We start from the raw sequence: 26,787 nt of genomic DNA on the forward strand, positions 1-26,787 counted from the left end.
TACCCTCCAGGTCCATCCATGGGCAGGACATATTATAAGCACATTATGCACAGATCTTGTCCTCTAGAGCACCAGGGCCAGGCATTGCAGTGCTACCATCACTGCCCAGTGTGGTTGCAGTTAGCATGACCCCAAGTGCTTATAGAGAAGAAAGACAAAAAGTCTCAATAATTTCTGAAATTTTTAAGGCTATGTAGAAGGTAGTAACTGTTAGGGACAAAGGAAGTCAAAGAAAGAAGGTTGGGGGAACAGGAGTGTTGGGGAGCAGTGAGGGGGAAGGAAGTAGGCTGATGTTTTCTGGGGAAAGAGTCCTTCAGGCAGAGGAAATGTCCTGTGTAAAGGCCCTTGGGTAGATACATGTTTAGAGAACACCAAGGAGGTCAGAGTGCTGGCATCCCAAGTCCCACTGGATTGAAAAAGAGAACCATGGGAGTGAAAAAGGAAAAAATAAATTAGACTGAAGATGTATGCCTTGGAAAAAAACATGACATCTGGAGCTGAGCAAACCCAAAAAGATCAGAAGCTTCTCGGCTTTTGAGAGAACCACAGTCCCAAGGAAGCCACAAATCTTTTAACTATTGGAAACTTTAAGCAACCTCTCTGGCCCCTAGAGTTTCCATGAGCCATACATGAACTCAGGAAGTGCTCAAATAAAGGCATATTTCTCAACCTTCTCTTCAGGTGTAGCCAAGAAAGATAAAGCACAGGGAAGAATCTTCCAGGGGTAGAGTGAAGGGCCAAGGAGACCCATGGCCAGGGTTCTTCCCAAGGGATGATGTCCAATGGAGGAGCCTCTCCCTACCTACAGGGGAGGGGATCTTCACCAAGTCTGCTTGCTAAGGCATCAAACTGGCTGTGGACAAACAAATTGTGCCATATCCTTACAATGGAACACAGCTAGGAAATAAAAAGAAAGGAACCACTGACAGACCCAATGACATGAATGAATCTCAAAAACATGACGCTGAGGGGAAAAAAGCCAGACACAAAAGCGTACATACTGTAGAAATCCATTTATATGACGTTCTAGAACAAATAGAACCAATCACTGGTGATAGAAAGCAGATCAGGGTTGCCTGGCTGGAGGGATGGGACTGACTACAGAGGGATCCAAAGGAACCTTTTGGGGAAAATGAAATGTTTTCAGTATTTTTTAAAAAAGATTTATTTATTTATTCATTCAGAGAGAGCGAGAGAGAGGCAGAGACACAGGCAGAGGGAGAAGCAGGCTCCATGCAGGGAGCCCAATGTGGGACCCGATCCTGGGTCTCCAGGATCACACCCTGGGCTGCAGGCGGCGCTAAACCGCTGCGCCACCAGGGCTACCCATGTTTTCAGTATTGACCGTGGTGGACAGCGGTGGTGTAAGTGTGCACAATTATCAAGACCCACTGAGCTGTGCACCTAAGATCTATGCGTTTTATTGTATGTGAATGATGCCTCAATTAAAAAAAAATACCAACAAAACACAAAAAGGAAATGCGATGTGACTCGCACATGAAATTCCTGAAACTCAAGATATTCCCACATACTTTACCATGTACAGACTTTAATTTGGAGAGTGAGAGGAAACTGGGGCAGGGAAACTACCCCTGGCCTTGATTTGTCAACTTGCCTTGAACCTAATTGCTTTTCCATGTTCAGGTTAAGCAGCACTCTCTAATGTATTTTTGGTCATTAATTTAAATGTTATGTTTGACTGAACTGGAATGTTCATACTTTGATATAAATCTCCTACGTAGCACATTTATATTCTCCATTTATGTGGCCCACAGCGATTAGTGGGTTATCTCTCAGCCTGGGCAATGAGAAGGAGTCACTCGCTTGAATCATCCGTCCTATACATAGACCCACCTCTGCTGTCCCATTACCCCCTTTGCTGCTTGTTGTCACTTGTTTTGAGGCTCTATTTGTCTATATGGTCTACCTAAATCTAAAGAAAGCAAAAAACACAAACCATTTGCGTGAGTTCCATAGTGGGGACTCCATTTTGCCACATTAAATAACAATCTAGTTCCCACACTAGGACAAATGCAAATTATATTTTTCATAGAAGCTATCTGTGTTTTGAAATAATATATAAATGGAAGACAGACTTTTAAAGGAGTTTATAAAGTATGTGACAGAGCGCCCTTAGTCATTTTCCTTCTTTGAGCTTCAGGGTCATTGTTAGTCTCATCTCATAGATATGGGTTTGCTGACAGCCACCTGAGACCAAATCTCTGTGAGCATGGGACAGATAAGGGACACAAGAATGGAAGGACCCAGAAGAGTGATGGTGGAAGGTGTTTGGAAGGGGGCAGGGGTTCTCCAAGCTAAGAGTGGAGAGAATGCAAAACTGTAGCTCAAGTAGGGACATGGAGTGTTGAGGAGTCATTTCTAGATCTTATCTGAGTTAAGAGCACTTCTGGGCTTGAATCCCAGCCAGAACTTCCACAGACTTCCCCTAAAATATTCAGAACCTAGACCCCACCCTTGGCATCTCTGAGTTTGTCTCCATCTCTGTCCATGCCCATAGGAGGGCCTGCTGGTCTGTATAGTGGACAGGCCAGTACACAGCCTGCCTGCCTCCCCTGATACCCCTTTTACTGATGAAGGAGGCCCTAGTGTGTCTCTTAAGCATGTTGTGCATGTTCCATCCCATGTCATCCTGGCTCCCTCCTCCACCCACAGTATAGCTGACTGGACAGGAATGCATACTTCTGCATGGGGCAATCAATCTCTAGTCTGGCCACTGATCTACAAGGTAGCCGAGAATGCAAAGTCTCAGCCCCTCAGGAATTGGAATTTTGGGGAGTTTGAGTTTTTGACAGATATGGGAACGGGGATAAAAATAGAGATGGTAGAGTCAGAGGTAGCAGTGGAATGTTCCTAAGAGGTACATGAGTTGGGAAGATGCCTGTACTCCAAGGAGACAGAAAGGAATGTGAGTGAACTGCAATTAGGGGCTAGCCAAAAGTCAACCAACACAGTAGAGAAGAGTCATAAGGAGGAACAGGGGAAGAGAGGAGACAGGTTAGAAGTGGGGCATGTGCCTTTCTGCTCAGAGGGGAGAATGATACAGCCCACAGCTTGGTGGTTCACTGGAGTCTCTAATCCCTAAACCTCATTTCCAGGGCCCCTGAGGCTAGGCTATAGGGTGTTCCTGGGTTGCTGTAAGATTTCTAACTCCTTATTCCTGGTTGTTTCCTTACAAGAAGACACCCTCATTGATGACGGTGGAGCACTCTCTTTCCTGCATGGAAGGATCCAAGGAGAAAGGGAAAACAATCCCCAGACTATGCAAATGGGTTTTCTGCAGGACAACATGGTTCTCTTTTTCATCAATTTGAAGCTTTTGCTGGATAAAATCTCAGAGCAAAGGCTTTAATAATGCTTCCATTGTGCAAGAGAATGCCTCTTGGTCTTGGGGATGTGAATGCCCTAACAGAAGCAATAAGTTAATTCTCAAGTAAGTTATTCCTTTCAGTTATTATTCTCATTAGAGACCTGGTTTGGGGAGTTAGAGCAGGAAAATTAACAAGGGCACTTACCACAGTCACATGGCTCCCCATCCCCCAAGGGTGCTCAGAGTTTGGGGAGGCTGCTGGAGATAGTAGGGGAGCTGCCAAATGAATTTTGGAAAAGCTCTCTAGACCAGCCTTTTTAAAATTTTAGTGGTCATAGGAATCTCCTGGGAATCTTTTAGGAATGCAGGTTCTGTTCAGTGTGGCTGGAGTGGGGCCTGAGAGTTTGCATTTCTAACAAGCTCCTATGTGAGCTGATGCTGCAGGTCCAGGAAAGATGCTCAGAGGAGGACACAGTGATAAGACCCCTGCTGCCTGAATGGAGAAAAGCCGCTCAGTGTAACACCATGTCATTAGTGCTCATTAAAATACATGCATGAATCATGGCCTCTGAGGGCCTGAGAGTAATTCCATGTCACTTGATAGTGAATGTAAGTGAACCAGCTCTTAATCCCTTTAGTAAAGAAGATGCTGGAAAACTTATCCCTGAATTCCAAACCATTAAGAAACTGATGTCAGTATTTTTCTTTCTTAGCAAATTTGTAGCTTCTGATCTAGAAGAATGACAGGCTGAAGGGCTGGGCAGGAAGGCTGGAGGAGAGTCAGAGATAATTCCAGCTGGCAGACTTATTTCGTGAATACACCTTAATGTTTCACAATGAGGAAAGGGGGAACCATCCAAAGCTAAGCACATCGTATGGAAACAGGTTCTACTTCAGACCAGGGGTTTAATACTTAAATCCTTCTCCCTCACACTGACGGATCACATCTGTTTTATAAAACCAACCAAGACGGTGTGGTATCTGTTAGTGTTGGGCAGACTTACTGGTAGTTTCAAAAGACTCTTAAAAGCCTTGGAAGTCACTATTCTAGGGTGGGCTGGCGGGGTGTGTGTGGAACATTCTACCCCATTGACTACACAAATACTCCTTCTGGGGTATTGTAGCCCATGTACAAGATTGCCACCCTCAAAAGAGGATGAGACTGGATTATGTCTAGTCGGCTAAGTTTTTAAGTCTACCAGGACCCGTGCAGATGACTGTCTGCCTGCCAGACAACCACCCACCATCCCTAGAGTCCCATCACCTTCTGGGATATAACCTGGAAACCCATACAAGCCATAGACACTGCCTACGGATTGTTGAGGGCTGCAGTAGGTTCCCTAAAGGTGGTGAGATCATCCTTGAGTCAGATGCTGGCTGACAAGGTGACCAACTGGCATTGCCCTTCAGGCAGTAGACACTCATCTTGGGCACTGTGGAGATTCGAGACATTTGCCTGATCATCATTGTTACTGTCCCTGGACATCTGACAGGGTGACTAACTACTTTTAGTTTGTCTGGGACTTTCCTGGTTCCAACCATGAAAGCCACATGTCCCCAGAAAACCCCCAGTCACTAGCAAAGCAAGATGGTTGGTTACTTCTTAAACTAGGGAGGTTGGGTAATAAAGAAATCATGTGGGAAGATATGAAAGGAAGAGAAAAGCCCAAGGGAACTTCAGGGGAACTTTCCTGGATCTTAACAGTGACTCAGGAACTGGGATTCATTCACAAAGTTATTGAAGAAAAAAATTGTTGGAAGAAGAATGAGACTGATGAGGAAGGTTTTCTTATACAGGCTGACTTGCAACCGGGAGTGTTTTATTTTAAGGACCTCATCACCTGCCCTCCAATATCACCAAGATGACAAAGGGAGACATGCTCCTTATGTTGGTGCAGTAGACAGTGCTTGACCATCAACTCTAATCAATACACTTCTGAAGATGAAGCCATTAAGAAAATCGTGTAAGAAGCACCAAGAGATAAAAAGAGTCAACACCTTTATTGAACCTACTTACTCAGGATACAAATCTTAGGATTTATTTTCTGAAACCAAAGGTGCCAAAAAGAACCAAATTCCCAACCATAAACTAATCCGAAATTTGATACTTAGAGAGAGAAAATTTGATGGAAGTCCACATTCCTCATTGGTTCACAGTCACTAATTTTGAGCCATTAAAATAACCTGGGACTAAAATCCTTAAAATACCAAACCATAATAAAGATACGACAAGCCTGATTTTTTGGACTCTGACTTTGGCATCTATTTTAGCTGAGCAAGATTAATTCATGACCTAGGAACTTTGTGAGCTTATGTTTATTTATAATATTCAATATTCCCATAAGCGCAAATGTTGCAAATGGAAGGTTGCATTTTGATAATGCCCATTTCTTCATTAAGATTTCATCATCCACCTACATTAGAAAGCCTCTCCTTACACTTTGTTGCTTCTGCTTTCACCTTGTTTATTCCTGCCTTATTTGCTTAATCTTGAGATCCTGACTCCCAGGCACTCTCAAATTTGAAACAAGTAAAGTTTGTGCATTAGTGTGTCCTGGGCATGCATAATTTATGAATGGCAGGTTTCTTGGCACAATTTAATGGTATGAGAGAGACTTTGTTTTAAACATTAAAGGGAAACTCAGGAAGTGGCAACACTAGGTGGGATATTAGGACATATGGTGTGTAAAAAAGTTTCGGTCAAGAGTTAATCAGTTCTTACATGGTCTACTTCTTAATCTATGGGCTGATGCTCTGGCCATAAGTAGCCCTGACATTTGACCACATTTGACCATTTGACAGAAAGTACTTTAAATTGTTCCTCCTGATAACTTAATTGAACTCTAATTAAAAAATAAAAATTCTTTCTAATTGCTAACATTCATATCAATGGGGAAAACAAACACCTTTGAGCAGATCACAACAAATTCATTTTCTCTTTGTTGGCCATCTTAATTGTATCATATTCAGGCCATTTTTCACCATAAAATTATTCCTTTGGCAGAGTCTTATGTAAATCATTTTATCAAATAGTGTTAGCAAATCTTTCATAGAAAAGTGAAAACCTTTGTAGTACTGAAAGAACTCTTTCCAGCATAAAATGTGTCCAGCTCTTGTTATAGGCCCATGTAATTATAAAGGCTCAATATATGAGTCTGTTTTTCTCATTACACAGTATGATCTCAAATAATACAATTTCTGTTTAATAATTATAACTAAAAATGCCTAATAAGAACACAATAACCAAAATAAGACTTCCAAACGCCATCTTGTATTGGAGATGATCCAACCACTTCCCACTCAAACAAAACATGTATAACCTTTCTTTGCAGATGGCTAAACTGAAAAACTCATGGGATCATAACTCATGTCCTTAAATAAAACACAATAATTTTACATCCAGGTTTTTGATGAAAAAAACTAAGCAATGATTGCTCACGAGTGCCTCCAGAAGACCTGAATGGTCTCAAATCAATGCTAGGAAACAAGAACTGATAAAGTCCATGGTTTGAGTGAGCCTGGGATTCACAGACAACTTGAAACTTTGCTACCTACACGAGCCTTCCATCTCTCTGATAGTGGGAGCTGCTCAATACCACATTCACCAATGGGGGCATCTGAGCACTTCAGAGAACACTGGCCAGGGGATAGAGCCCTTTGTGGCCCATGGAGACAATGGGTTGGTTACCTTGTAGATTTTGCAATGGTAGAGTCATAATGCCTCCAGCTGCAGCTGCTGCTACCAGCCCTTGGATGTTGGTGAGATTCGCGGTAGGCAGTGTGAGGACCAGTCCTTGTTGTCCTCCTAGCTGTCCAGCCATGTTGAAGGGGATCAGGATGGGCTGGTTGAGGGCCGGTGTGCCCCCCGGCATCACGCCAGCGACAGCGGAGGCCAACTGTTGTGCTGTCAGAAGTGGCTACAAGGAAACAGATAATCCCAGCTCACTTTCCAGTGGAACCAAGACATGGCCTTTCAGAGCATTTTCTTCTAGGGCCCTAGGTCTTCTAGCAGGGTCAGAAGTTTCCTGAACAAGTAGCAAATAAACATGCTCTATTCCAGAATGAACCAGTAGGAAAAAAATGGAAATCCCATTTCATTTACATCTTTGGAAAATTTCATTTGCTTTGGATTTCTTTTGAGGAGCTCAGATACCTTTAAAAGTAATACCCTTACACTTATGTTATTCTTCCAATGAATTTCCGTTTGATCTTAACCTTACATATTTGAAATTCTTTGCTAATTTGTTCTGTGCTGTTCCAGAAAGAACTCATTGGCATCAGAGGATTGGGGGGTGGGGGGGGTGGTGGTGATCCAAGTAGCAGTAAAATAATGTTTTTATTTATTAACTTAGCAAAAATAAAGTAAAAGGTTTACAGCATGCTGGTAGGTCTCTAGTGACATCATTATGTGGATTTAGGATGTATACACAATCATGAAGTCTTTTGGAAGGCAATTTGGAAATCTATATCAAGAGCTGCAGAAATATTCAACCTCTTTTGACTCAGAATATACTCCTGGGATATAGCCTGAAGATATCATTCAAAAAGACAAAAGATAAATGCATGAAAATATGCATTACATGTAAAAATATATAAATGTTGAAAAATATTTTGTTATAGTATTAAACCCAATAAGATATTATGCAGTCCTTAAAGTGGATCATTATTTTGACACTTCTTTAGAAAAATAGGAAATGTTTATAATATGAGAATACATGAAATAGACTGGATAATCATTAAGCAATGATAACAAAATCATTAAAATGCTAAAATTGTGTATGTATATTAAGAGTTCTGAAAAAAACTAGAGAAAACCAAAAATACTTGAGGTGGATAAGTCAGAAAGCCTTTTAATGCTGTCTCTTGCTATTTTACTGTTCTTTGCTCAGTTCATGCAACGTTAGAAACACAGGTCTGTGTCCAATGTTTATCCAATAGCCATTGTTTGAGATAGAAAGGCAGCCTCATTGGTGGTGTGCGCTTTGGGCACTAGATATATATGAGCATGGATGTAGGCTCTTCACCAGGGTGACATAGGAGGGATTCCGGCCCTGGCCAGGCCAAACCAAATGACTGGAAGGGTCATTGGTCTTACAGTTCTCAATCCAGAACTTGCATAGCACCCTTTTGGGAACCATGAGAGACATAATGCCATGTCCATTCTTTCTTCTTTTCAATACAAAACTCTTATTGAACGGTTTCAACTTTTTTGTTCTAAGGAAGCATGATTCTAGAAAATAAAAGGTAATTAAATATAGGCACAATACAAAGCCCAGTAAATTCTAGCCAGGCACTATTCTTATATTGCTGTGTATGTATTATGCAGTTGGCCTACCAATGAGATACAGAGAGATTAGTAACTTCCCAAAGTCCTGTATCTGGTGGGTGTGGGGGGTTCATGTTAAGGCAGGCTGTTCCAGAGCCCATGGTTCACCCCTTTCTCCCTATGCCCTCTTAATACACGGAACAGATTCAGAGAATTGGGCCTGCTCTATTTGAAGATGAGGGGAGGAGGGCTGAACTCACTCTTTGGCTGTTGCTCACAGTTCCTTCTGGGGAAGCCTCTGATTAAGTCCTGGGACACCCATGCAGCCTGGTTTTAGACCACTCAGACTACACAGGTTTAGCTCTTAATGTATTGTTAGACTCTATTAAATTCACACAACGTAATTGCTGCTCTTTTAGAAAAAATAATCAAGTTACATTAAAGCACAAAAAACTATATTTTTTAGGAGTAAGTACAAAAGTGTAAAGTGGTCCTCAACTCGCTGATGTTCTATCACTGTAGTGATATCGTGATAAGAGCGGAGGCAGATGGCTGATTCTCAGACCACACAGGTCACAGATCTGGGGGTTTGGGCATGTAGTATTTTTTAAAATTGAATTCTCAGGGTTAGAGCAGGGCATGCACTCTCTAGTTTGTCAGAGTGCCTACGACGTCTCACTGTCTGGGTCTGTCACGCACTTATCTGACGTGGAGGCATGAGTTTGTCACCCCTGGTGTGTTCCCACATATCCACATGCACATGCACACACATACAGACACACACAATGTCACAAGCATGAAATTAGAGAAGGCATAGCCGGAAGATGCCAGCTTCTGAGATTTCCAGTAGAACCCTCTCTGGGCTTCCAGGGATGAGCAGACCCCTCCCCACACTTTCTGTCCTTGAGGACCACAGCATCCATGCCCTGGGACAGACATTAGGACTTGAGAACACAGGGACACTGGAACAAAAGTGAAGGCCAACTCAAGCTCTAAACTTGAGTCTTGAATTGGTGAGCCCTAAAAGTGCTGAAAGTGATTCATTTGCAGGAAAAGCAATGAAGCAAAAGTGAGAGACAGGTTCACGTATCCACTTCTTTTCCCCAAAAAAGCAAGTGTGCTCCAAAAGCTTCCCACTAAATACCAGAGGTAAAACAACAGCAAAGAGCCCAACTCTTGTAATTGTGTTCTACATCTCCATATAACCACACCGGGCTGCAAAAAACATATATTGGACTTTAAAAAATAATGAATGTATTTCTTTATTAATGCAAGAGCTGCATGTGATGTACAGTATTGTCAAACCCAATAAGCTGAACTTGCATTAAAATTGCATTAACTTTTTTATATTAAATCACGTCTTGTATTTCAAAAATGGCTATAGTAAGGTTGAAATAACTTAATTTTCTTCACACTCCAGTCATTAAAGTTTTACTTTCTCGAAAACTGCATGGTAACCACCGGCACAATGGTAGTGGGTAAAAAAAAAAAAAAAAGTTTCCAAATGATTAAAACCAACATTTCCTTTAAAAAAAGAGAAGTTCTGCAAACATTTTTTTTCCTTGATGATATTTAATAAATAATGCAGTCATACAGTTTCCCCTGCAAAAATTTATCACCATATTTGCTCTGTTGGAGTTGATTGGATTTAGCTCATTATTATTTATTTGGTTATTTATATGGTTAAAGCAGCTTAAATGCAGCCGAATGGAAAGCAGTTGAGAGATACTGACCTGAGGCCCAACCGGGAAAGGGGGGTGGGTCTGACTGGCCTGGTGTTGGTCAGGAGTGCCTGGGTCTGATAAAGCCGGGTTTCCTCTGGCCCCTGGAATTCAAAAGAGAAGTGCTCCCTTTAATATAAGATCCAGCCCAGGGAACTGCCCATGACCCCATTTTCCTGTGATGTCACATAACATTAAGGTACAGATGACACGCCGGAGTGCTTTATCAATAGCTCCAGCGCTCAAATCACTTGTCAACTGCATAAATTATGTTAACGAATATTCAGGATGGCCAGTCATTCTGGGACACAGAGGAGGCTGTGACAGGACAAATGACACCATCATCAGTCGCCCTAATAGGCTTGCATGATCCATCAGTTTGTGCGGTGTATGCCAACGCGCTGCGCGGGTGGGAAGTCGCATCCTTTATGCACAGGCGGGCAACAGCTAATCTAATTTCCCAAAGCCTGAGAACGCATGATCTCAGACATGACCGAGTACATCTATATTACCCCTTCCTAGGGCTCCATACCCTTAAGCCTCTTCTCCATACACAGGGTCGACACCAAATATTAGGAATTGTTTTCCTAAAGACAGCCTTTTTCCATGTCACTGTACATGATATCCTGGAAAGCATATGGATCTCCCAAAGCAAGTTTCCCTGGCGCTCCCTGAAACAGTGGGAATCCCCCACTCACACCGGGGAGCCCCACTGTGCTATGTGAGGAGCACAGCTTACTTCCTGTGCTGGAATCCCGTCGGATGCCAAAGCACAAGAAGTGAAATCCCACCCAAACAGCAAGTCTTGCAAATCTTCTGAAACGGTGTAGTTTCTGTGTGTGTGCTTGCGTGCTTTGTTCCAGGACAGACTGGGGCAGGGAGCGTAGAGGCGGCAACCATAAACAGAGGAAGAGGTAAACATAAAAAATAAATAAATAGAGCCAGCTGCAGTTTTTGAGGGGTTTGACTCTGTAGCTTTTGTTTTCTTGGTGGTTGCAGTCCAATTCCAAGCCATCTTTAACGAGATCCTCTTTCCTGATGTTTGTCCTATGAATAGCAAGTGGAAGACAATTCAAACCCTGTTTACTGGCATGCCATGGACGACCAAGAAAAAAAAGATATGCTTCTGTCACGCTTATAAATTTTAAAGAAGGTATTATTGGCTCATTTAAAACACATTCTTCTATATATTCTCCAAAGGGACAGACTTATAAATAATGGAAATGTGGAAAAAAATATTTCAGCACATTAAACTACAAATAAAATTGACTGCTACACATTATTCAATTGACTTCTATCTCCACTGCGATGTGTCAATCATAACAGCATTTTATAATAGGATTAAGCAATAAATGTGCAAAGCCATTATGCAGAAATCTGAAAATCTGATTAATTTGTAATATTTTTTTGTGCAGAAAGTCAGGAATGGACATTGCTTGGGGAATACTTACAAGCATTCTATTGAAATTTCTAAATTGATTTGGAACAAACTAATAAAAACACAGACTTGCTGACATTTTATAAAGTGAATTCTGTCAAAATATGTTTGGCATTTTAATGATTGCTGTCATTTAATAACAAGGGTAAGATGACCCATCAAAAGATGCCAACAATTTCCTCATAATGTGCACGAGACCTTCCTTCTAAATTTTTTATATGCGATTTACTCATTATGCTTGAGTAGCAGAGCACTTTAAACCGTGCTACTAGGCAGGGTGAATCTCGTATTTTCTGTTCTTGTATCACCAAGTCCAATTTTGCCTTAAAATTCTCAGCAAGGCTTTGTATGCTTTCACAGAGCAAAAACAGGTCTCAAAGTGATACTTTTGGTCGTTTAGATATATTCACAAATAGCTAAGAATCCGCTTTGGTTTAGTTTGTGAACACACTTTAAAATTTGGGGGTGGTTGCCCCCTACTCATTGGCCACGGATTTTTACACCAGACTGTGAAGAGAGCCTTACAATACACAGGGAATGAGAAAACTCCTTCTATACAATTAAAACATAAATACATCTCAATTTCAAAAATTACTATGCTGTGCCAGGCCCTCCCACTTTGAATTTTTTTTTCATGTGAACCAGGCCCCCTTTTTTGAGCTCGTTCTTAACACTATACCATTGTAAGATTTAGGCCCTGTCCCACACAGGTACTGTGTCGACAGGATCGTGTTGTTTGTTGCCTGTAATTTACACAGATCACATTTGTTTACAATTTATTCTTTGTTGCTGGAGGCCCTCAGCAGCACATGGCAGCTTGTTTTGAGGCTGGTTATTCTCAAAAACCATGTTCGGTGCAGTACGGGGCAATTCCACACAATTTCACGTGTAAAATGAAGTCTTTCACAGGCTTTAGAGGAGATTATGTATGCTCTCCTGCCTGGATCAAAAAGTAATGTTTCTTCTTAATGCGCATCTCCATTTTCCCCAAACACATGTATCATGCTTAACCTTGTAGGACCATAAACTAAATCTGTCTGGTCGGAAGGCAGCTCCCAAATCAGGGGCCTTCTCAGAGCCAGAGGGGGAAAGCTAGCAGTCAGAATGAATAAATGACGTCGGCTAAGGGTTTCCAAGAGATTTGGAGCAGCACGTAGCTGTGTGTTGGCAGAGACTTGGAGGTCACCTATTTCCATGGCCACGTGAAAACATAAACATAAACAGGCTGGGCGGCTTCCTCCTGACCAGGATCCTAGGAAACATGGTACCTCTCTGTAAATCAGGGCTGTCCAGAAAGCTCTCTGGGGCCTGTTCTGAGTGTTATAGGCTGTACTTCTCAGGCAGCGTCCCGGAGCCTCCGTGGAGCCGGGACAGTGTCTGTTCCACGCGCCCAGTCCCTGCGCGCTGGCAGGTCATTCACACTGACCGAATCTTCACTCAATGGAAATAGTGGTTTGACTTTTCATTTGGGGTTGGAGGAATTCCCATAAGATGGGCATTGGCCTCCACTTGACTACTTACTATGGTTTCATACAAACCTTGGGAAACACCTTTAAATTATTAGCTTATTGGCAAATTCTACCTCGATTCCAAATTAGGCACTAAAGGCAGTTTGTTTTCCAGGTTAAAAGCAAGGGCTCTTTTACATTGCAAACCCTGCCTGGGTCTCAGTTACACCACTTAACTAGGTGTGTGAACTTGGACTTGCTTTCCAACTCCTTTATGCATCAGGTTAGTCTCTTAAAAGTTCGAGATGACAACAGGGCCTCCCTCCATAGGGTTGCTGTTGTATGGCTTCCATGAGCACATATATTTATAAATTTCGTAGGCTGGAGCCTGATTGCGCTAATTCTGTTGATTGCTATTACTTAATAAGATTCCATGTATTTTTAATATATTTAATATTATCTGATTTGCCCATGACACTCACCTGCCCCAAGTCCACTCAATGCATACTCCTGTCCCTCTCTCTGAGTGCGGTCCATGTTCCCTCCCATGCCACCCTAACTGCGTATTCTGTGTCATTTGACTAATGTATGGAACTGATCTGTAAGAGCCTACAAATCTATAGGTTTGCATGTATAATGCTTCTTTTAGCCCATGGTAATGTGATCAGGAAATACGACAAAATGATATTGGCAAACAGCTTCAAAATTCTCATCCACCAGGGCTTAGACCAGTAGTTCCTACTCAGATCTGAGAATCAGAGCCTTTCGTGGAGCTTCTGGAACACAGAGGTTCATGTCGCTCAGGAGGCTACTGATGGGACAGCTCAGGAGTGGCAGTGGCTCATGAATGTTCTATAAAACCCACTGGGGATTGAGGATGACGGAGGGGCAGCGGTGGGGTAGCTGGCACCTACACAACTTTGGATCTCCTTTGCGCTGGGGAACCACACATGATTCATTCTGTGAATGGCAGATGAGATACCAGCTGGCACTGTCCCCTCGCCTTCCAAGTGTCTTCACCTGCAGCGTCCTTCCCTCTTAGGCTGGTTGACTTCTAGCTTGGTGATGAGAAGAACCATCTCAGAGGCATCAAATGTGTAATTAGGATTTGTTCACAGGTCACTCAAGGAGTGTGAAAACGGATTTTAAAGGGATTATAATATAAAATTTTAAATAGCTATATAATAGGAGTCAATTCTCTGTAGATACAGGGACCTCCTAGTGTAAGCCTGATAAGGAAAGGACAGATCATAAAAGGTGAGACCCTGAAAGACTGAGCAGGAGTTATGCTCAGACGCAATTTCTTTTTAATTGCTGAAATGCCGGCTTGTCAGAGTTCTGGTTCATTCCACATCATCTTTCCTGTGATGATCTCACATCTGAAACCTGCAAAGCTGCCTGCAGGCCCCTCTGCTCCAGAAGGATCAGACTATCTGCAGAACAGAGGGGGCGGGGACCGCAGACCCTGTTCTCACCCTTCGGTGCCTCCCTCAAGGGATAGCCTTGAAAGTTCCACCCTCCCACCTGCTCAAGGTGGGAGCTCCTGAACAACCACCGCTGTGTTCCTTATATCAGGTTCACTTTCTCTTGCAAATTCTTCATCTCATTCTCATTCTTCTTCTTCTCTTCCTCTTCCATCCCTCCTCTCCCGCCCTTCCTCCTCTTCCTCTTCTTCATACAATGTGTTTTCATTAACTAAGGCAAATCAAAGCTTGACACCACCCAGTTCCTCTACAAGTAGAAAAGGTATGCAACCTAGTAGTGTACTAAATGCTCCCAGCCCCACCCGCCCATCCCCCAGCCCTTTTGGGACTTTTCTAAATAAGACATTTTAAGAAACAAATATAACATATTTAATCTTGAGAGAGTATACTCCTTTCTGGAGCCTTATCCCATTCCCTTTGCGGAAGAGGATATGAGGCCAGAATAGACTGAGAAGGAACCAGAATCGCAAATATGAATTGTTCATTCAGAATAAACCAACTCCACTTTCTCCCACGTGCTGAGCATCCCTCTCACGTTCAGAGCATAAGGTTCCTTTGTTAGTGACCAATGCATTTTTAACAAATGGGTCTCTTTAGAGATAGAATTTGGGTTTCTGTCCTCTATGCTTTGGCACAGACATAATCACATGAAGGTCACAGGGATCTTTCAGCTTCTTCTGGTATTTGGAACTTTCTTACCCACTACTGGAAGTTTTCACCAGCCTGTGGGGTGGTGCAAAGATTTCTTGCATCTAAAGATGGACAGTTGAATGCATTATTATTTCATGTTGGGTATGCAAAACCAGCCAAGCAGAGCAGAGGCCCCTCTAAATTATACTTTCCTTTCTTTCAATTTCTTCAACATTACTAAATGCCAAGGAGGGAGTGGATGTGTCTATAAAAATCTTTTTTGGCCACTTCCACTGTTTGCCACTGCTTTTGCCAGTTGGGATTTCTTTAGGATACTGGCCACACATGTATTTATGTATAGAACACTACCCTGACCCTTGGCGGAATTGAAGACTCTGGAGTAATAAGCTACTCTTGAAAATTAAATGTTCATTCATTCACATAAGGGTTTGTGTGTTTTTGCAAATCCTGTTGATAAGCAGTAATGACTTCACTCATTGAAGCCTGGAGAACAGAGGTCTGATGAAATTCATGTGAAAAATGAATTTCTTTATTCTCCTAGCAGGTGACTTCCCTGGCCTTTAGTGGAGGGAAATCTAGTTCTCTCTGAGGAAGGGACGAAGGTGCTCAGTGGTCTTCAATGCTGATATTTATTTACAGGCTGCACATATGTATGAAAAGTCAAAGGGAGATTTGAGATATCTAGATAAAATATAACAAGATATCTTGATTTGGACTCAATTATCTGAAGACGTTTTTGTAACATCTACCAGAATTATTCAAAAGTTGTTTCTGTTCTACATGTAGACTTTGTCTATGTATGCTGTAGAATAAAGACATTTTTTCCTTTCTCAGAATTTACTAAATCTCTTTCTGGTCTTCCTGCAACAGTTTTTTTAACCATTTGTTTTCACATCCACCTAATAAGAGCAGAGCTGAACTCCTGTGATAACTAGGCCAGTAAAGGACTCTACTCCTGTAAATGCTTCCTCCCGGAAAAGAAATGAAAAAAAAAAAGAGTCACAAACACACGTAAGCAAAATTCCATGACATACTATTGGCATATAGAGAGCTTTGGGGTATGGATTATTCCTTGAGTACTGCTATATCCACAAAAATATAAGTTCTTCTGGGGCAAAGATTCTTTCTAACTCAACTTTGCATCTCCTGAAAGCCAGCTCTTTAGCATGTACTGTATGTACATACATATATATGCATGTATGTGTAGTTATGAAAATATGCATGAATGTTGGTGTTTATGTGTGTCGCAGTGAGTTGGTATTTTTAAAATGATGGAGATATGTATCAAAGTGAACTGAAACCATTTAGACACAGATTTTAAACCACCTGAAAATGGTTCACCTAATTTTTAAGTCAACACTGTTTTCAACTGAAGGATGAACTCTTTGCTCTCAACTGATAGATAGGACTCTGGTACAGCCCATGGACAACAAAGTCAAGTATACCCTATGCTTTCATGCCTATCTATGGAGCCTCCTCCTTTCATGCATCATCCATGCTTAACCCTACACCAGGGCCTGCTACAAAATTTGTGGGGCTCAGTGCAAAATAAAAATGCAGGTTCCTGGCATGAGACTGGGAAGTCAATCTCCTCTTTCCCAAGGCTGCTGTTCTAATCCATGGCATGTGGGTAGACCCACCAGATTGCAACCATCCCTGCTGGGATGAGCAAAACCCCTGGATCAGGGGTAGGTGAGAAGCCTCCACTGAGTTGTACACTGAGCATATGACCCTCTCCGCCCCTGACCCAGTTCCCCCCCAGGAAAGGCAGAAAGAAGTGAGCAATGGCCACGGTCGGCCTCCAGGGTTCTTGGAATGCCAGGGGCAGGGAGCAGGTCCTGGGGAGGTCAAGAGGCAGTGGCTGGACTGCCCAAGGCTCTAAGCCCCCATCCACTCATATACTTTTGTTCTCCCATCAGACTTTACTTAGAAGACACAATTTCAAAGGAAATTATTAAAAGTTGCAAGACAGTGGCCTCAGAGCACTTGTCTCCACTTCAGGGAGACCTGTGTGCCTACACTGGCTGCCAGGCCCTGCTCACTGTCAGCTCCTGTTGAAAATTTTGGGGTCACTAGTTTTCTCTCAAGGGACTTCCCAACAAAGGGTCCTCAAATTTTGAAAGTTGCACCTAAAGCTACACCAGGAAGCCATTTTTCCAACTCAGTACATATTTTTGAGAATAATATTTGTGTCTGCAGAGGAATTTAGATACGGTCTTTTTCCCCAACAAGAAATTGAACTTACCAATCATAAGTGCATCTATTAGATATCCCTACCAATGCCCACAGAAATATGCCATGGGTAGAAAATTAAGATAAAACATTGCTTTGTCTTCTATAACTTCTCAGTTCCCTAGGGGGAGGACAGGGCATGAATCCCTCAAAAGGGAAACCATGTAGAACATGTTACCTATCTTTCATTTTTAAACCTAGCTTTTTAAATGAGTACTTTCTCTTACCAAAAACAAAAAAACAAAACAAAAAAAAAAACACCTCTCTCTTCTGACTGGCTATTGGACCATCACCAAGCTTGCCAGCAAGTGGACATGATCTAAATACTCCAGGGCAATATAAGTAGCCTATTGATTTAAGTTCTCCCACATTAGCTACTTATGGTTCAACATGCAAGAATGACTAAGAACTGACTTTAAATATGCTTGAAAAATGATCAAAGCAGTTAAAGAATCTGCTTTAAAATTTTGGTACACACACCAGTGAAAAGTGTGTGTGTGTGTGTGTGTGTGTGTGCGTGTGTACATGCATGTGTGTGCATGTGTGTTTGGAGTGGGAAGATGAGGCCAAAACCAGTGAAGCTAGTCCACTTTTTCTCACCTAACCCCTGTGCTGTAGCACTGCGGCATTCAAGTGGTATGGGGTGGAAGTCGTTGTAGTTCTTATAATATCCCATCCTCTAGCCTCTTCTAGCGATATTCAGGTTTGTTTTCGAATATCTGCAAGCCTCTCCTTGCGGCCTACAGACTTGGGGGGCTGGTCCATCAAAAGTCTCATTAGGAGATTTTTAAACTTTTCTAGTTTATCAAAGCTCTTAGCTGAGCAGTCCGACACAGAAACCTGGAAACTCAAGCTTGAAAGGGAAGAAGGGTGTCATATAGAAATTGCTATGCCCCAGATCCTGGCTCAGACCAAAAGTTTCATGGAAACTGCAGTGGTGGATCATCCCCCTCTTCTCCTCCAGGACCATAGATGCCTTCCAGGGACCTGAACACTGTGCGCGCACACACACACACACACACGCACGCACCTTCAGCTGCAAGGAGGCTGCTGATCTGATGTTCAGAACATGCTTTAATCATAAGTTACAACAGAATAATTAATTATTTCAACTGGAGATGGTGGCCTCTGGGTACAGTCGCTTCTGATCAAATACACGTGGTACAAGATCTCAGAGACCACCACTCCACCAGTGTAGAAACTGTGGTCTTCCATCCACCTGCAGTGGCTGCATTTGTGATGGCAAAGATCAGCTGGTTGGATAATCACAGACCACTGACTTTCCCAGACTCTGAGATGTCACAGAGCAGTCAAATTAAAGGAGCACGTTAATAACTGTGTGAATAGAAAGATCTTAGCATTTAATTTTGCCAAGCAAAAATAGCTTCAAAAACTGCAATGAACTGTCATTATCAGACAACAAAGGCATTTTAATGTCCCTCTCTGACCCCAAAGGTGTATTTACATTTATTTTTTAAAAGATTTTATTTATTTGAGAGAGAGAGAGAGAGTGCACAGGCGAGCACAGGCAGGGGGCAGGAAGGACAGAGGGAGAGGGAGAATCAGGCTTCCCACTGAGCAGGGATCCTGAAGAGGGGTTCCATTCCAGGATCCCAGGATCATGACCTGCGGGCAAGACAGACACTTAAATTGACTGAGCCACCCAGGCACACCATGGGTGTGTTTATATTTAAAGACAATCCTTTAAAAAGAAAAATATTTAGCCTAATGAAAAATTCACTACATTGGACTATTTTTTTCATTTTCTCTTTGAATAGTGTCTATTTCGTGTTAGGGGACACTGGTCTGTCACAGAGTATTGGGGAGCTTCTCGTTGGCATGGCAGGGTTTAAGGAATCAGCATCCCACTACCTATCCTCCTCCAGAAACAAAATATGTCTGACAAATGCTCTAAAAATGTTTCTTCTTGAAATAACTAATCATTCATTTCCCTCAATCCTTATTTTTAAAGACATTGATACAATTTTCTTTCCATAAAGTTCTATGTGCTAAGTAAATACATTTATTTCTTTATTTATATATTTATCAACCCTTACAATAATCCTAAATGTAAGTTTATGATTATTATGTCCATGTAACAGGAAACTAAACTTTATAGCGGTTAACTCACTATTGTATAACAAGTAGATGACAGAGAGGTGGCCATCTCCCAGGCCATCTGGTCAATGGAAGGCCCATGTCTTTGTCAGCTAGACTATCTACTGCTCAAATACTTTATAATAGCTAGCATTTACTGAATTCTTAGTGAGAGCCCAGACATTTTGCTCAGTATTTTATATACATTTTCTCACTTAATCTCCATAGAAGCCCTGTATTATCAGGATGATCATTCCTATTTTACAGATGTGTAACCTAAGGTTTAGACAGGTTAAATAACTCACCTGTGGTCACACCATTAATGAGCAGTAGCATCAGGATTTTAACCCAGTTCTATTAGACTCCAAGGCTACACTACCCTATACATCAAATGCAAATGTTTTAGGGAGGCAGAATACAATAGATCCCCAGTGCCATGATAGAAACCATGTTTTTCAGGTATTTTCCTAGTGGAACTTGGCTTCTGGAGACCTCTATGTTCCAGGTCTGGGAAAGTGGGTGATGAATGGTGCATGATGGGAGGAGGGTGAAGGCTGGGTCCCACCAGACATAAGCTTTATTCTGTGCCCCATTTTTTTCCCAAACTCTGACAAATTCCTAAGAGACAAACACCCCCATCTTCCTTAAAATAATGTTCTTAATAAGCTAGCTATGCAACAGCTGCATTCTTAGGGTCTCCATTCTCAAGGCACGATCTCTGGGCCAGCAGCATCAGCATCGACAGGGACCTTGTTAGAAAGACACATCTGTAGGTCCCTGTCCATCCAGGTTTGAGGTCCACCGAACTACAATCTGCATTGTGACAAAATCCCCAGTTAATTCACACCCACAGTAAAGCGTGAGAAGTACTGGTTTTGAGTTTTTAAGTCCTTCCTGCCTTCCCTACAGTCCCTTCCTTCTTTTCTTCTTCTTCCTCTCTTGACCCCTCATCCCTTCCTCCCTTCCTCCCTCCCTCCCTCCCTCCCTTCCTTCCTTCCTTCCTTCCTTCCTTCCTTCCTTCTTTCCTCTCTTGTCCCCTCATCCCTTCCTTCCTTCCTTCCTTCCTTCCTTCCTTCCTTCCTTCCTTCCTTCCTTCCTTCTTTCCTCTCTTGTCCCCTCATCCCTTCCTTCCTTCCTTCCTTCCTTCCTTCCTTCCTTCCTTCCTTCCTCCCTTCCTTCCTTTCTTCCTTCCTTCCTTCCTTTACTTGGGTGGCATTTAAACACAAATATACCCCAAACACCTAACTTTCGTCAGACACTCTCAGGGAGACTGTTATATCCTATTTCACAGAAGTCAGGGCAGGGACATGTGGGGACGTAGCAGAAGACACTCAAGAGGACTACTCTGTCACAGTAATAACCCTCGACAACTCCTCACCCCCCCCCCCCCCCCCCCCCCGCAACCCATGGGAGGCCTTCCAGCAGAGAAGTTCACAGCAGGAAGAGCAGGTGTTACATTCTTAAAGGGAAGCATATTTATCCTTTTTAAAATACAACAAAACTGATGCCAAATGTAGCCCAATATTCTTGCTCTGTGATTTATGGCAATTTTCCTGACACTTTCCCCTTCCGTACCCACATCTTCGCTTTTCCATTTGCGAGGATCCATGAAGATAAGAGTCTGGCCTATCCATTTCAGTTATTTACTCTCCGAACACCACATTCTTTGCAAAAGAAGCCCGAGCACCACTTTAAAAGAGGGGAAATAAAAATTTTAAATCTCTTAAAGCTGAAATAAAACCGCATTTCTACAGATCCTCCAAAAGGGTAGCATTTGCGATCACTCTTCCGTGCAACTCAAGATTGGTGGAAGTGGGGTCATGCAGAACTCAGCAAAGCACAGGAAGGAGGAACTCCCAGAGGAAGTGCATCACGTGCAATTGTAGAGTCACCCCTAGTTAGCAACCCCTCATGGTAACGGAGCCTCTGTGACAAAACTGCGGGAAGAGACGGTTGTTGCACAGCTCATGGTGAACAAGGTACTATGTGCTACCAAACCTTCTTCGGAGAAGGGGTAACAAGACCTTGCAACTATAATATGATTAAGTGGATCCAGAATAGAAAATGCAAATTCATGTCCCATCAATAGATCGTTGGTTAGATGTTTTTCCCTCCTGACAGTTGGTTATAAAAAACCAAGCAGCCAAACATCTAGTCCGATTTATGTGTCCATGACCATTTTTCTCTCACTTAGTCTATTTATCTCTTAGCATTACTGTAATTGAAAGAGTATCTATTGCTAAAGGATGCTATTAACTTAAGTGCATTCATAGAGTGTTATATCACTAATAGACTTAGGTCATATTGTTTTATCCTTTTAGCAAAGCATTATTTTGTTGTCCTCTTGTTCTGAAGATTTTGTTTCACTTACAGTCAAATAGAACAAAAGCTTCATAGAACTTGTTCAGACTGTTCTTTATCATTATTTTCACTCCATTACATGACAGTATCAAATGCGTGGCAATTTCTATTTGTTATGTTAACTTCTTTGGGGATCTGTATCAGAGCTCATAATGTAAAAAATGTGCCTCCCAAACATGACTCGGATTTAGATAAGAACTGTAAGGTTCTAAGTCCAAATACTTTTAAGATCTACTTGTTGAAATTACATTTGATTTGAGAACAGTTATGGTCAGAACTGAAATAAGAAACAGAGGAAACTGCTGGCTATAATTGTGAAAAGGAGAAATAGTGAAAGAAAACATGTGCCGTCATTTGAAAATATATACAGGATTTCTTCAAATCCAGGATACTACTGATGTATAACTCATGAGTATTTTATGTGTCACCAAGAAAGAAAAAAGCTCCCAATTAAACCATGACACACCACTGATTATAATCCACATCCCAATTTTTATTCCTAAATCTTCCTTTTAATATATCATACTAAAATATGGGGGAGAAGTTGTGTTTCTCCAAATGAATTAAATACATTAGTACTCATTGGCTTTATATAAGTCTGGGCACATGCCATCGAATAAACTGGAAATTTCACATACAATCTTTAAATATCCTCAAAATTTGGTGGGTTAGAATTTATGAGTGGAATATGGTAGTTGGATAAAATTCCTTATTTAGAATCAACAAATTAAATCAAGAAGGGATCCCAGGAAGATTCTAGCAAAAGATAACAGTCATAAGGCATCAGGCAAGAGTCTGGCAACATACTAAGATATTCTACATGTCATCTCCTTCAGTCCTCATACCAACCCCATGGTATTAGAATTTAGGCTCTGAAAATTTGAGTAATTGGTCCAAACCCACAAAACAAGAAAAGAATGAGGAGAAGCTGGGATTCAAACTCTTATCTGGTCAAGTTTTTGTGTATTTTAAACCCGAACCTGTATCGTAAGCAACTCTTTGGCTATATGCTAATCTAAGAATGTATATAATGATGAGTGTTTAGATATGTCAGTGCTTCAGCAAAGACCACCGTGTAGTTGAACTAATTTTGATTTACAGACTCATTGGAAGGAGGGACAATGCTCACCATGGAAGCTGAGAGGCATCATGGTAGGAAGGTGTTAAAAGGATGGCTCAGAGGCTTTGGGCTTATGTCAGATGATTTGGGAAGGTTCAGGGAAGTGGGACTTTGCTCCAGATTGGAAGTGGTGGCAATTTTATGATTGAGTGTTTTCACAAGTCTTGAAAAAGATGGGAAAGACAAAGTTGTCATTGGTAGGAGCACAGTATTGACTCACTATAGCCAGAATGGGTGAGGATTTGGTCATTTTGTAGTCTGGACAATGTTCTCGTATTTGTCTGTCTTCAGACATGATTATGGGGTGATCTTGGTTTTGTCCTGACCCATCATGGTCAGAGTGGTCCTGTTCTATGTTGTTATTCTGTGAAATTGTTTGTGGTCAGGAGGTGACTGCCAGACCAGCTCTTGGATGCTGGGGTTGCTTTTTTCTTCCTCAGTTGAAAAATATTACTTTCATTTTGAGGATGGATCCCAAATCAGGTACAGGATGTGGATGATGCTGTCTAATGCTAATTATAAAATTTTTGTTCAGGAGAAATGTTTGGGGAGGAGGGCTTTCTCCCAGAAGTGTCTGCTCAAAGCAGAACATCTGACAAGTTTCTGATTGGCCTGTCTGACAGTTTCATCTCTGGGGGGGGGGTGGGGTGGGGGGCGGAAGTTAGGAAGCAGGAAGTGGTATTTTTAGTCTAGACTGAATTCTGAGCAACAGGGCTATGCTGAGGTAACATGATCCTTGGGATACTAGGACTGTATTTCTAAATAATTTTTTTAATTTATTTATGATAGTCACACACACAGAGAGAGAGAGAGAGAGAGAGAGAGGCAGAGACATAGGCAGAGGGAGAAGCAGGCTCCATGCACCGGGAGCCCGACGTGGGACTCGATCCTGGGTCTCCAGGATCGCGCCCCGGGCCAAAGGCAGGCGCCAAACCTCTGTGCCACCCAGGGATCCCTAGGACTATATTTCTAGATGGTTTATTTGTCAAGAACAGAAATGTGGAGCAGAGTCAGATGTGTATAGAAAAACCAGATTCTGAAAAATGCAAGAATGATGCCCTACGTAGAACTCATAAAAAGAAGGAAACAGGTGTCTTTAAAAATAATATCCTGACAACTCAGTGTGGCATCAGAATGACTTATGTTTTTAGCTTTGCCTCACATGTGCCATCAGTGTGACTTTGGGTAAATCACTCAACCTCTCCGATTTTAAGTTTCTCCAACTTTAAAATGGGGTAGTAGTAGCACCTGTATTACAGTTATGAAAGTGAAAACAGAATATTGAATAGAAAGAGCCTAGCACAATAGTAAATGCTCAACAATGTTAGCTGTTAAGGTCAGTTATTATTGGAGTATTGTTACAAATGATCTAGATAAAGAAGGAAAGGAAAACGTGTGTGGCCACGAAGCACACCCTTTATTGAGGAGATGTAAAATCAGACACATGCAGCCAATGTTTAAGAATGAATTCAGGAATGGGAAAAATAGCACAGGAAGAGTAGAGAACGAGAATTCTTTCTAAATCTAAACTGTTACATCTAAAATCTCCTTTGAGATCCTGTCCAGTATTTCTCAACAGCACACCTCCCACAGGTCCCCCAAAATTCAGCGCCTCCTCTCTCAAAAGCTCCAGTTCCTCCCAACTGCACGATTCCCACTCATGTTCGCCCTTCTAATCACACATGCTCACATGCTCAAAAAACAAATCTCTACATTCCCTCTGCCTGCTGAGCCCCGGGGAGGGATGTAACGGGGCCACGAGAGCCTGATGATGGGGAGCACAGGCTCTGAAATCAGATTGCTCATCTCTACCACTGACGAGATGTGGCACCTCAAGCAAGTTGTTTAATCTTGCCCGGCTCAGTTTCATCATCTGTAAAATTGAAATAAAAATGGTACCTCCTTCAGAAAGGGAGGATTAAGTACACTAATCCACCCAAGGAAGTTGCATAATCACCTTTTCTGGCGCCTAGTAGGCACTCAGTGAATGTGAGCTTGCTCCTCTTTACCATTGCAAGAGGCAGGCCCTGGGGGGCCCGCTGCTGGGCTCATCGCCCTTCACAGAGCAGCAGCCAGCACTCCCTTAATGTGGGGAACCTGGTCACAGCTGTGGGATCTGACAACATGCTGAACATTGCTCAAACAAGGTCAACACCTCGAGGGCAGAGTAGAGCCCACAGGTGGGAAAGGAACACAGAGGCAGGAAGGAGCAGCCCCTGACAGCAAATTCCCCTCGTGGTTTTTGCAAAGGCTCCATGGGCAGCAGGATGGCAGGCACTGCTCATGGTACAGATGCAAGGGAGACAGAACTCAGGACAGGAGTACCTGCAGTCACGTGGGACCCGTCATGGAAAAGAATGAAAGATATTATACATCTGGAGCCAAGGGCATGATTTTCAGGGCACTATCTGACAGGGATGGCTTTGGCCAAAAACTGGTTCAGATTTACCTAGGAGTCTACACACAAGTTGGGGTGGTGTCGGAATGTGAGTCCAAACCAGAACTTGGCTCCAAATTGGGTACATAAGCACAGGTGTGTGCACACAGGTGGACTCAGAAAATAAAGTCCAAATAAATATATAAGGACCAGGTAGACCAAGCCACCAAGGAGGTGGCAAGAGCCTTCATGGGTAAGCAAGTGGCAGATGATTGCTTAGCACCCAGCTTGGATGCCGTTTGCATTTTCTACTTTATTTTATTTTATTACTTGATTTTATCAGGGTAAGAACACTTTACATGAGATCTGCCCTCTTTAATAAATTTTTAAGTGCACGATATAGTATTGTTAACTATAGGCACAATATTGTGTTTACAGAATTTATTCATCTTTTTTTATTTTTTTATTTTTTATTTATTTTTTTTAATTTTTATTTATTTGTGATAGTCACAGAGAGAGAGAGAGAGAGAGAGAGAGAGAGAATGAGGCAGAGACACAGGCAGAGGGAGAAGCAGGCTCCATGCACCGGGAGCCCGACGTGGAATTCGATCCCGGGTCTCCAGGATCGCGCCCTGGGCCAAAGGCAGGCGCCAAACCGCTGCGCCACCCAGGGATCCCTCATCTTTTTTTAAAAAAGATTTTATTTATTTATTCATGACAGACACAGAGACAGAGGCAGAGACATAGGCAGAGGGAGAAGTAGGTTCCCTGAAGGGGAGCCTGATGCAGGACTCGATCCCAGGACCCCAGGATCACTGGATCATATCCCGTTGTTGAGCTGAAGGCAGATGCTCAACCACTGAGCTACTTAGGCATCCCCCGAATTTATTCATCTTATTTACCTAGAACATTATACCCATCCAACAGCAACTCTCCTCTTCTTCTCTGCAGCTCCTGGCAACCACCACCCTACTGTCTGTTTTTTGAGTTTGACTATTTTAGGTACTTCACAGAAGTGGAATCATGCAGTATTTGCCTATGACTGGCTTCTAGCCTAATGTCCTTCAGGGTCACCCATGTTGTATATGGCAACATTTCTTTCTTTTTTGAGGTTGAATAGTATTCAATTTTATGTAAACACATTTTCATTATTCATTCATCCACGGCTGGACATTTAGGTTGTTTCCGTATCTTGGCTATTGTGGACAATGAGTTATCATCTGACACCTGTTAGGTTAGCTATTACCAAAAAGGAAAAAAAAAA

The 26,787-nt window shown here is 42.2% G+C and overlaps 1 protein-coding gene across 1 annotated transcript in view; it reads right to left on the bottom strand.

Moving 5' to 3' along the window:
* Window positions 1-5,393: 5,393 nt before the first annotated feature.
* The window catches only part of LOC106559959 (POU domain, class 6, transcription factor 2-like), a 123,889-nt gene continuing 102,495 nt past the window's right edge, over window positions 5,394-26,787 (bottom strand). Inside the window, exons 3-4 of the mRNA XM_038562669.1 lie at window positions 10,328-10,419; window positions 5,394-7,245 (exon numbers count right to left, since the gene is read on the bottom strand). Coding sequence (XP_038418597.1) covers window positions 6,955-7,245; window positions 10,328-10,419 — 383 coding nt within the window. The 3' untranslated portion in view covers window positions 5,394-6,954. The remainder of the gene's footprint in view (window positions 7,246-10,327; window positions 10,420-26,787) is intronic.

Source organism: Canis lupus, chromosome 18 (genome assembly GCF_011100685.1).
Source record: "Canis lupus familiaris isolate Mischka breed German Shepherd chromosome 18, alternate assembly UU_Cfam_GSD_1.0, whole genome shotgun sequence".
NCBI lineage: Eukaryota > Metazoa > Chordata > Mammalia > Carnivora > Canidae > Canis > Canis lupus.